At 32.2% G+C, this 12897-nt stretch overlaps 1 protein-coding gene and 1 pseudogene across 1 annotated transcript; both read right to left on the bottom strand.

Annotated features, from left to right (window-relative positions):
* Positions 1–646: 646 nt before the first annotated feature.
* LOC114250960 (Golgi matrix protein 130 kD) lies at positions 647–5313 on the bottom strand. The gene is made up of 4 exons (XM_028185080.2): positions 5060–5313; positions 3864–4844; positions 2661–2900; positions 647–1605 (listed from the first exon to the last, which is right to left on the bottom strand). Exons 1-4 carry the CDS (start codon positions 5099–5101, stop codon positions 775–777), a joined length of 2094 nt encoding a protein of 697 aa, XP_028040881.2. The 5' UTR covers positions 5102–5313; the 3' UTR covers positions 647–774.
* Positions 5314–8334: 3021 nt separating this feature from the next.
* Positions 8335–9601, bottom strand: LOC149503113 (uncharacterized; annotated as a pseudogene).
* Positions 9602–12897: the final 3296 nt, after the last annotated feature.

Raw genomic sequence — 12897 nt, 5'->3', positions numbered from 1 at the left:
CAAATATTTTAAAACTTAGTAAAGCATACATTTTCTTTACTACATACTCATCACTTTTAGCATTCGTTTTAAAATTCACGCTTTTTTTTATTGCCTGGATGTGTGGACGAGCTCACAGCCCACCTGGTGTTAAGTGGTTACTGGAACTCATAGACATCTAAAACGTAAATGCGCCACACACCTTGAGATATAAGTTCTAAGGTCTCAGTATAGTTACAACGGCTGCCCCACCCTTCAAACCGAAACGAATTACTGCTTCACGGGAGAAATAGGCGGGGCGGTGGTACTTACCCGTGCGGACTCACTTGAGGTCCTACCACCAGTAATTACGCAAATTATAATTTTGCGGGTTTCATTTTTATTACACGATGTTATTCCTACACCGTGAAAGTCAATCGAGAACAATTGTTAAGTACGTATTTCATTACAAAAATCGGTACCCACCTGCGGGTTTCGAACACCGTTGCATCGCTATATACGAATGCACCGGACGTCCTATCCTTTAGGCCACGACGACTTCAACAATACCTTACCGACGCCTTAGGGCAAGGGCGCCATCTTATTTTAGTGTATTTTCAATGATTACTCGATGTAACTTTAATTCAGTACTACTTTCCTCCCTCTACACTTTCCACAAACAAAATTATTTATTAGATTTTAGTGATTTTATTTTTGTCATCTAAAGGCTAAGACATATATTAAGATACCATTACATATTATTACATTTAGATTATTTTAACAATGACTTTTATTACGTAAGTTTAAAGAAATATATTATATTTCCATAAGTTTTCCAGAACAACAACTGCAAGGATAAAAATCTTTGAAATCAATACTTTTCTTCATGGGATCGATTAAAGAATTATTGTTCAAGTTTGTGAGGAGTTTCATTATTTGCTCGATTTCAATATTCTTGGAGTGTTTTTGTAAGCAAGAAGAGATGTCTTCATCTTCAGACAGTTTTACGAGGATAGCAGTCAATTCTTCCAGCTGTCTTTTAAGTTTACTACATTCCGTTTCAAACATATTTAATTGAATACTTCGCTCTTCGTCTCGTCTTTTTAATAAGCTGCGTTGTTGCTGATATAAAGCTACGTATTCACAAATAGTATCGGTTTCATTTTGCAATTGTAAAATTATATGCTCAAGCCGATGCTTTTCATCAGATAAATCGGCAACATCACTCATTATTTTTAAAAAACGTTCCTGTAGTTTCTTCATTGCATCGTCCTTTGCGATTAAAATATCAGGTTTTTTGCCATTATTAACCAATACTTCGTGTTTGCATACATCATTTTGATTCAAACATATCTCAGTATCATCAGTTTGTAGACAATCTATTTTACTATCCAACGGTTTTTCGCATTCCGAAATTTCGTTAGGTATATCGTCGTTAGCAGACTCATTACTTTTTGCGGCGTTTCTTAAGTTTATTTCCATCTCCCTATAACTGGACTGTAGTCTTATCATTTCACTATCTTTGGCTTTTAATTTAATTAACATATATTTTGCTTTCTCCTCTGCATCTGCTAATTTTATTGTAAGTTCGCGATTCAAAAATTTTTCAGCGCTTAATTTTTCTGTTAACTCTAATTTGTCTTTACTCTGTAAATATGCACAAAAAGTTTTAAATTTAACGTACTTGTTTACCCTCTATTCTATTCTATCAGACGTCCACTGCTGGACATAGGCCACCCCCAAGTCTCTCCGCAAAGATCGGTCCTGCGCTGCTTGCATCCTGCGGATCCCCGCGAACCACAATAGGTCGTTGTTCCATCTCTGGAGGTCTACCCACTAACTACAACATACAACACCTACAACTTTCCAGCCCCAACATTCATCCGTTCTACGAGAAACGTGCCCTGCCCACTGCCACTTCAACGTCGCAATCCTTTGTGGGCTATGTCGGTTACCATGGTTTTCCTGCGAATTTCCTCATTGCTGATTTGATTTCGTAAGGAAACTCCGAGCATAGCCCTCTCCATTGCTCTTCTTTACTCTCATCACAAATTAATTAAATTAATCAACGAAATTTTAAATATATCCAAAACATATCATAATAAGTAAAATAAGTAATAAGACAAGATTCACAAAACAACCTAAAAACTAAAATGAAAAAAACTGCAATGTTTCAAAAAGTAGTTAGTTCTCTGTACTAAATTAATTTGTTAAACTATAATGGTATATTAATCCATTTTCCAAGTGTCTCATTACTTTTCAACTGCAAATATAATAAAATATACATCTAGTTTACAAACAATCTTACATCCAAATAGTGTCTGATATTTACAGACATCGGTAAACACTTACCCTTGAACGGGCAGACACAGCCACCCACCTTGGGATATTAGCCCTATGTAGCATTTTTACTGTCTAATGTTTGCACTAGTTTTCAAATTGAAACTCCAAGGTTGTTTCGTTTGTTAGGCAGAAATGTACAGTTAGTACATGCATGTACTAACTGTACATGTTAGTACTAAATGTTATGAACACCAATGCCAATTTTTTCTACAATTTTTTTTCCTACTGCTAGTAACCTCGGGATATTCTAGCTTCACGAAACATCACCAATTAAGCAAACAATAAAATGATATCTAAAGTGATTTTAGAAATTGCTGATTATTATTTTACTTATTGATTTATAAATGAAGCTGCTATACCATTTTAACAAATGCATCCTCTAAATTCTGCATGTCCTGTTTCAGTATTTTGTTTTGCTCGGTGGCTTTTTGAGCAGCTATTTTGTCACTAGCTATGTCCGCATTCAATTTGGATAGACTTATTTCCTCAAGCTTCGCTTCAGAATCTTTGTTTTTTTCTAAATCTTTAATTTTTGCAATGTTTTCATTATTTAATGTTTCTAGTTGTTCATATTTATTACTCAATTCACAGAGTTTTTTCTGTAACACCAAGTGTCTAATTAATGTACTAATAATAAATTACTGGGTTGCCAAATTTTTTATCAAATCTTGAAAAAATGGGCAGAGTTAACTGAGTAGATATTTTCAAGACTTGTTGGTTTTGTCTGTATTTGTTCTATTTAAGTATTCATTGTACCTTAGTAGAAATGCTCCTCCACTCAAACATTTACTTTTTAGTGCTTTGTGTCAGTAACCCATAAACCATTTGTGTTGGAACAATTACATGAATTTCAGACAACCACTGCTCTTTTAGAGCTATTTTTAGCTAGTTCATTGGACTTTTAATTGGACTCTATACCAAGATGGTCAGACTAAATTGATGCTATTGCACTTTATTTGCTCAATGTGAGCTCTTGTGGCTATCAAACTTTACTGTTAATAGGAGTCATATGAGCACGTATCGGTAGGTACAATCAACCAATCGACCTATTTTTGCCATGAAGTAATTTAGCGTTCCAATTTGAAGGATGGCACAGCCATTATTCTATACAATTTTGACTTAGATCTCATGTCTTAAGGGTGTCGGCATTCAAATTCTGATGTCTATAGGCGGTAATCACTAAACACCAGATGGCCCATGAGCACTTTGATCCACCTATGCAATAAATGTATAAAACCCTAAGTTTAGCCTTAAGGGCTGTTAGTGCTTTGAGCGCAGTTTGACTATCTCTGAAGCTGTAGATAGTCCGATTCTTGTGTTTTCTCACATTCTTAGCAGCAAAATTTTGATTATATGTCTCCACTCGGAAGACTGGTTTACTGAAATTTTAGGCATATATGACAGTATAGGTTCCTAAACAAATTTTAGAACTATTCATGTACTTGATTAGGGTATTTTCATGTGTAAAAAAACTTCTCTGACCATTCCATCATGGCTGGAATGTACATTCTGAAGTTTCTGAATAAGCTAGATTTTGTTGTCTTATTATTAATGTAACTTACACTAGTTTCTTCATATTTGTTTTGTAATTCTTTAAAGTCATCACTGTTATTATTACGAGATGTTGATGTTTCAGTAACTTGGGTGCGGTATGAACTATAATTCTGCAATCTTATTTCCAAATCGCTTATCTGATCAACAAGACTAGTTTCTCTGTTAGATAAACGCTCAACCTCTCCAGCAAGACTTTCATTTTGTGAAACCATATTTTTTAAATGTTCATTTAATTCAATAACATAATGTTGATAATGTGTATGAATATTATCTTTTTCTTTTTGTAGAGTTTTTAACTGTTGTTCTAAATTAGAATTTTTTTGCTTTAAGCTCTCATTTGATTCAACATTAGTGTTTCTCCCATCAGAAGTAGAAGCATAAGCCCCATTCGTAAGCTGCTGCAGTTGTAGCTGAGTTGAATCAAGCTGATTTTGAAGGTTGAATAATTGACTATTGAGAGAACTATTTTCTGTTTCTTTAGCAGTAAGCATTGTTTTGGTAAATTCCAGTTGTTCTTGTAAATTATTAATTTCATCTGAGAGACTGGAATTACTCTTTTCTAATTCTTGTATTTTGTTATCTTTGATCAGCAACTCATTAGTCAACAACAAACTATTGTTTTGTAAAGTTTTGGTTTCATTTTGCAAATTATGGAATGATTGATTAGATTGATTAATTAATTTTACAGCATCAGTATATTTCTGTTCTAGCTCTGATAATTTTGATTGCAGCTCACTGACTTGCGTTTCAAGTTTTCTCTCATTACAAATGAGAATTTCTGTTGCACTGAGTGTATTTTCAAGCAGCTTATTATCGTAGTTCTCCTCTAAAATATTATTGTTTTCACTATTTTTTTGCTTTTGCTGAGGAGACGAGTCAAAATCATTGACTTCAGAAGCTAATTGAGGTGGCGAATGATTTTGATCATTCGTTTTCAGACATGTTTCTTTCTGAACATTTCCTAGTTTTTGCTCTTGATGTTCTCTCAACTGTAATTTAAAAATATAAATAAAACATTCAATAATCACTATTCATGTAATAAATTACTATTTAAGTTATGTATTTATTCTTATTATCGTATTGTTGTTCAACAAAACAACCATTAGTGCCTTTATCGTATTTTACAAAATATTACCTATGTCATATTTTAAGCTTTTGGGCCAGGGAATTAATACTAATTATTTTCTATGATATACCTAAATACCTTTTTGCGAGCAAGTTCTAATTTAGCAGCTCTGGCATCCATCGTTTTAATTGGAAAGGAGACGCCTCTAGAGTTAGAGGCTAGGTATCTCAAAACATAGTACACTAAATATTTTCTCAATGTATATACACAACTTAATGTAGGTAATGGCTATGAATAAATTCTTAAAATTTATTTGCGCCCAACGAAAACCTCCACGTATTTTAAATCGGAATGCAGAGTATGGCAGTCATAGATTATACACTTAATATCATAGATTATACACTTAATATATTCGAGACTTAATATATTTGAGAATTGCAGCGTAGGCAATACTCTTAATACTCTGAATCTATGACTAGGGAGGTACGGTACTATCTGATACTTTTAAGATTTTTGTTTTACCCTAAATTTCCCAGAAACTATACATAAAATCTCTTTTGAAAATTCCTTCACTTAGGGCGAACAAGTATAAAAAAAAACATTCCTTTGCATATTTTATTACGAAAAATCAAACTAACAGTCAAGTACATATTTAGAACAGTCAAAGGCCAATACAATATTGCGCATTTTCGCGGTACTGAATATCGCACTAGTATACACCAAAAAAGCAGTTGTTAGCTAGAATTCCTGACTTAGTAAGAAGTATTCCGTTAAGGGTTTCTTTAGTCAGCTTGTTTCTATTGTGAGTTGAACAATCTTTCGCATTCTGTATTTGAAGATAGAACCTTTGTAGAGATATCACCACATCGAGGTTTTCATAAAAAAACAAAGTTTCACTCAAGCTTAATCCAGTAAAGTTCGCTAAGTAAGCGCTTAGCTGTTCTCTATAGTTATTGTTTTTTGTTAAGATTTGCCTGTTTTTAGGTATCATTAAAAAAACTCGGGGATAACAATCAATAATATGTTTATTGTATTGTGGATAATACTTGGGTAATAACTCTTCGGCCCGTTGTGTATGTTGTACACATGGAGTTAATAAGTACCTACAACTGGAGTGCTGTCTAATGCCGAGAAATCGGTCTCGAAAGAGAATACTTTTTGGTCGCGGTGTCCTTGTCTAATATGGTGACCATATATTTTTTTTTTATAGGATAAAATTATACACATGCGTCAGTTTTGAATTTACCTTAAGTAATTCTGTGTAACCCTATGTAAATACAAAACACGTGCTTGCAACGTTTTATTTATGTAAATTCAATTCTAAACATTGCTTCGTCGTCATGGTGACTTTTTTCCGACGGTTTTTTTTTGAAATTGCTGCGTTGTCGAAAATCGCACTGAAAAGAGCACTGAGTTTTATTACAAACATCATTACCTCAGTTCTATTACTTAAACTTCCTCAAACTCATGTTTAACGTCCGAATACTCAACCGCGACTTAAATAATATATTATGTTGAACTTAATTACGCAATTCCTACTTTAATGTACTGGCTAAGTGGGCCGTGCAAATTAATATTTGACACACTGCAACACACATGGTCTGTGCGTATCGGGTGCTCTTTTCTTACATTCACATCTTCAATTGATTTAAAATTGCTTGTATTTTTACTTCTGTGCTATTTTCATGACACGTGTATATTAAGTCTACTAGTTACATTTTAGGAAATAAAACACAATGGGTAATAAAATGAAATGAACTCAAATTCATTTATTTGTTATATGTAGACAATTAAATAACTCTTAAATGACAAGTCAATACACATAACACGATACACATAGTACTTGATCTCTATTTACAAAATATTGGTTATATTATTATTATTAAGTTCAGTTAATTTTCTGTAGTCTTATAATATAACATTTCCTCTATATTAAGTAAATTCTTTTTTTTCAACGAAATACATAATTTATTTTAATCAATATCTAAGTGGACCATGAGTATCATTAAAATTTCGCAATTTAAATTTCAATTCAATTAAAAATCGCCATTTTTCTTTAATAAATCTAAAATCGACTTTATATTTACAATTACTATTTCGCGACTTTTAAGTTTTTGTTTCAATACCTTAACATCTTGTCGTAATTTTGCTTTTCTTGGGGTATTTTTTATTTCTTGCGTTTGAGTACTTGATTCTTCTTGTTTGACCTTTATATAGAACATTTTCCAGAAATTCTAACGTCATATTTACTAGAAGATCCTTCTCGTTCGCTTAACGTCAGGCAAATGATATACATGCTTGCGTGCGACGCTATTCAATACAATAAAAAAGTTCAAAAAATACCACGTGATGGCTCTTATAATATGAAAAATACATTGCAAAATTATAGTTTTCACGATTGTTTTTTCAAATTTAGTATATGACATAGATTAAGTACAATTTACAAGACAAATGGTATTAAATATTATAATGAGAAAAAATATCTCACATTTTAAAAATATATGCTCACACTAGTAAAAATTTATCAATGAATTTGACATATGGAAGAATATTCCACAAACTGGAGAGGATTCTCGCTTAAAACCACTTACATTAAAAGTGTTCACCATGATTACACGGAAACTTTCACGATTTTCGAAAAAAAACAAGCCACAAGCTGTATCAGTGCCATTTTAACTTCGTACTACAAACGTAAATAGACGCCATTTTTCTTTTAATCCATTCATTGCTCTTTTTCGGTGATGCCAACAATTAATCTGGCTTCCCACCAAATTCAATATGAAAACCATCAGAAATCTACGTACCTACCATGAAATTTTCCATTAAACAGAGTTCTTATTAATATAGAACAATATTTTTTTGTTAATAAGCTTTATTAATATATGATGTTCTATTAATCTAATCAATATTTCTTATATAATTTATTTTAATAAATTTCACCATAACTTTGTACGTTTATTTTGAACCAATTTAATTTTTGACGTTGATGGAAATTCTAAATTCTCGCAACATTTTCTAGTTAAGTTTAAGTCACATCGTTTAAATAATATGTATTTAGATATATTATTGTCATAAAATGTTTAAAATCCTGTAAAGTGGATTGATTTTAACCTTTTCGATAATTTTCAACAACGCCCAAGCTACTAAAAAATCCACTAACCACTAAAATCCATTTTTGATAACTAAGACGGGGGTCCAAATTCCGAGATTTTATGGAAAATCCTCTAAGCTAGCAACACTGCTTTTTGCTTCTTTTTTTTTTTTTATTGAAAGCATTGGCAACACGGCCATCAGCTTAAACTAATTTTACAAAAAAATAGAACATGAACTAGAACTTACAAATAAAACACAAATAAAAGAAACAAACCAAACCAAGAAACAATTACAAATCATTGAAAATAACAAATTAATGACAAAATGAATTGCAAGAACTTACTATAAAAAAATAAAAACTTACAAGTTTTCTTTCAACAAACAACAAAAAAAGAATATGAGTCGTTATAAAAAAATAATTAAACTTGCACATAAGCAGGAGACCTATGATACATTCATGAATTATACATTCATAGTCGTCCTATAGTGTGAAGTACAAAATTATACACTATTGAGAATAGTTGTGGAAGCTTTAAAATACCTTGAATGGAATTAGGAATAGATTTTAAGCCTGTGTCTTTACATAATGCATTAAACAATAATCTCTGTTGATTGAATTCAGGACAATTAAAAAAAATATGATCTAGATCACACATGCCAGAGTTACAATAAGTACATGCAGCTGAATCACTTAACTTTAATCTAAAAAGATGCGCAGGAAAATGGCCGTGGCCTATACGTAATCTACAAATAATCGATATAAAGGCTCTTCCCGGGAAGAATCTAAAACTATCAAACCAAGATTTAGTACTAGGTACTGGGACTATTTCAGCTAACCATTTACCTTTCGTTTCTCTGGACTTAGACAAGTAATTAGACCAACGTTTCATCATATTTTGTTTAATTGAATAAACTAAATCTGAATACGGAACTTTAAAATCGGAAATATTTATCTCTTGTAGATTTCGCTAATTTATCAACAAATTCATTACCCACAATACCAGAGTGACCTGGCACCCAGCAAAATTCAATAAATATATTTCTAAAATACAAAAAACTCAAACAACTTCTTAACTTATAAATTAAATAATTTACAGATGCACTAATACATTTATTTTTAAGAGCTTGCAAGGCGCTCATTGAATCAGATAGAATTAAAATTTTGTCCCCTGCAGAGTAATTTACTCGAATGTGCTCTAAAGCATATATAATGCCTAGTACTTCAGCCGAAAAAACAGAGAAAAAATTGCTACATTTATAAACTGATCCTATGTTCATGGACGAATCAAAAAATGCAAAACTAGTTCTATCTTTAGTTTTAGAGCCATCTGTATACACTTTAACAAAATCAGTCTTATCTTCAAAGAACTCCAGAAAATCATTTTTAGATTTAAACTTGATTAGATCAACAGCGACATCTCTCAACATGTCATGAAAGTTATATTCGAAACAAGGCAATACGGTAGACCAAAATACCACATCCTGAAATTCAAAATTCAAGTACGTTAAGGCACTGGATATGGATGAAGAATTAGGAAGCGGAATTAAATTATAATTTGGAATATTTGCATACTTCAAATACCTGTATAATAGCCGGCAAACTTCTTGAGCATTTGTTGACGTAGTGGGGGTAAGTTTGCGCATGGTACACTCACGTGCAAAAATATTATTTACTCTGCGTCATAATGCAATTAAATTATTAAAATCAACATATGTATTTATTTATATATTTATTAGAACATCAACAAAAAATATAGGTTAATAATTGTAATAATTTAATCTTGGGGTAAAATAGATATGCCTTCTATTAAGTCAAAACTAGAGCTGTTGCCAGGTCTTCGTTCAGTTGAAGCGAAGCTGGTATTTGTAATTTTTTTTTCGTTATCATAATCTTGACCATTATCATCATCACTGTTTTCATCACCCGAGTCGCCATCATCGTGTTAAGTCGACATAGGGCTCATCGGTGTAGTTTACGACTCGGTCGGTTCGATCTTCTTTTTTGTCTATAATTAATTATTTTTTGAAGATATTCGATTCGTAGTAATCGAATGTTACTTTTTTCAATTACCAGCTTCCGATTATTTTCTGTTTTTTTTTTCATCTGAAGCCTAGCTCTTTCATAATTCGTCGTAAACTTCATTCCGAGCCATTAAAATGTATATCTTCTTTAAAATTTTCGAAGCCTTTTTATTACAGATTGAACGAAACTATCCATTCCGGTAACTTTCTTCTTCCCTGATCTTTTCTTACCCGGAGTCCCAAGCACGATGAGCAAGCCAGAGCCTTTAGCTTCGTTAATAATGCACCTAACAGTACTCACTGATGTTTTTGTTGCTTCCGAAGTCTGTTTTACTTTTTCCATAATATCATTCTTCCCCTGTTTTATAATGAAGCAATATACGTCGTACACAATTTTTCTACCCTTTCTTTTGAATACTCCACCAGTTTGTCGCGGCATAGTGTATTTTTTATAAAAAATCAACAAACACTCAACAAATAGCAATGGCAACAAAGTCAACAAGCAATTATAATAAAATATAACTTAACGATTAATAACGATAGATTTTTCACTGTACGCAAGCGTACTTTACGCAAGGTTCGACTGATCTACCAATAACGCGCTCGATACGATTTCCCCTGCCGTCACGCCTCACCCTCACCACCAAAGTGATCTTAAATTCGGTTCTGCGCAGCCAAGGTCATTTGCTCACGATGTTTGCCGGTTACTATAAGTTACTTGATTATCACGGCTAATAAGCTTAAGGCAATAATTATCTAATATAAAACTTCTTCGTATGAATAGAGGAACAATACCAGCCTCAACTTCCAAGGAATTAATTGGAGACGACATCATAGCACCAGTAATTATTCGTAATGCTCTATTTTGCACAATATCTAATTTCTTAAGAAGAGAAAAATTTGCGTCCGAAAAGAACATACAGCCATAATCGAAATGGCTTCGGATTGTTGCAATGTAAATAGTTTTTAAAACTTTGGGATCAGCTCCCCATTTTATTCCAGTTAGCGATTTTAATATATTCAAACCTAATTCAGCTCTTTTACAAATAACATCAATATGAGTTTTCCACGAAAGATCAAAATCTAGAGAAAGACCAACATATTTTACAAAAGATTGAGCAGGAATAATAACATAATTGTATAAAACTTTAGGGTAATGCAATCCATTTTGGGAAAATAAAATTGCAGTACTTTTGGAAATATTGACCTCAAGTTTTAGGGAATTTGTAAGTAAATCGTAAATATTACGCAAACAACTATTCATAACCGATTCACCACTTTTAATATCATTACAGTTTACATAGAGAACAAGATCGTCAGCAAAGAATAAATGTTTAACAGAATTTGGAATTTTCTTTATGAAACATACTAAACTAAGTATGAATATGAGAGGTGATAAAACGCAACCTTGAGGAGTACCTTTAGTAGAAATTTTAGGACCAAATAAACTAGATTTAATTTTCAAAAACATAGAGCGCTTGTTCAGGAAATTGTACAGCCAGAACAGAACATGTCCTGGAAAGCCTAAAGAATGTAGACTTTCAATAAGGTAGGAATGATCTATATTATCAAAAGCCCCTTTAATATCCAAAAATACCGCTAATGTAAATTGATTATTATGGAAGTTATTTTTAATATCGCCAATCAAACAGCTTAAGTTATCTATTGTACTTTTACCTTTACGAAATCCGTATTGAGTACTTGGTATTAAGTTGTTATTTTCAGTAAACCACTCTAACCTGTTTTTTAACATAGTTTCGAAAATTTTCGAAAAACAAGAAGTTAATGAAATGGGTCTGTGAGAATTGATACAGTTGGGATCCTTGTAAAGCTTTAAAATCGGTACTACATGTTGAGTTTTCCAAATCGGAGGAATACAGTTGTTTTGCCAAAGATCATTAAATATCTATATATATAAAAGAAAGTCGTGTTAGTTACTTCACTTATAACTCAAGAACGGCTGAACCGATTTAGCTGAAAATTGGCAGGGAGGTAGTTTAGAGCCAGGAGAAGGACATAGGATACTTTTTATCCCGTTCGACATCATTCCCGTGTGACTTGACATTTAACGTCAGTCACTATAAAACGTGGTATAACAAAAAAGAATCAGACTTGGACATAGACCTATATAGTAGGGACACGACATATTGTTCTATACGTACAATTGCTTATATAAATAGCACCCATTTTGAAGGCACATACATAAACATATATCTATCTCGTTCTTACTCAGCACTTTAACTCGCAGGAAAACAATATAACAGTATTTCAGTGCGTACATAAAATGAAACATGAATATACGTAAATATCTCCGTCTCCGTCTAATGAGGCCGAAAATCCGCCATATTTAGCGCGCCAAATGTCATTGTCACGTCAGTTCGGCCGTCTGTTTTGGGTTGTACATTATTTATTGACTTTGATATCGATTTAATATGATTGATTATATAAAATTTCATAATTTATCATGCTTAAAACATACAAAAATAATAATTAAAACGTATTTTATAGGATCTCAAGAAAGTCGATGCCCTAAAACTATTATCTATATGTATTTAAATTCATTATGGAGCCCTCATCCGAAAAATCCATTTTTCGGTCGGAATCTATTGATCATGACACTAATCATAAATACCACTTTAAAATATTATCATCAAAACATATTTAGACATTCTGTTTAGATATTTCGGGAAAAAGGCTAGAGACAAAATCTCTTCGGAACTATTTAAATAAAATAGTTTTATTCCGCAGTGAGTAAAACACTATTGTAAATTTGTTAAATATTTAATAATTAAGTGATTTTAGAGAGGAAGTCACAAGGAATGACGTTTGTAATTAATGAATAAATGTTCTGTAGGTGTTTT

Source organism: Bombyx mandarina, chromosome 04 (genome assembly GCF_030267445.1).
Source record: "Bombyx mandarina strain Sakado chromosome 04, ASM3026744v2".
NCBI classification, from domain to species: domain Eukaryota; kingdom Metazoa; phylum Arthropoda; class Insecta; order Lepidoptera; family Bombycidae; genus Bombyx; species Bombyx mandarina.
Note: the sequence above shows the minus strand (reverse complement) of the source record. Positions and strands in the feature narration are given on the sequence as shown.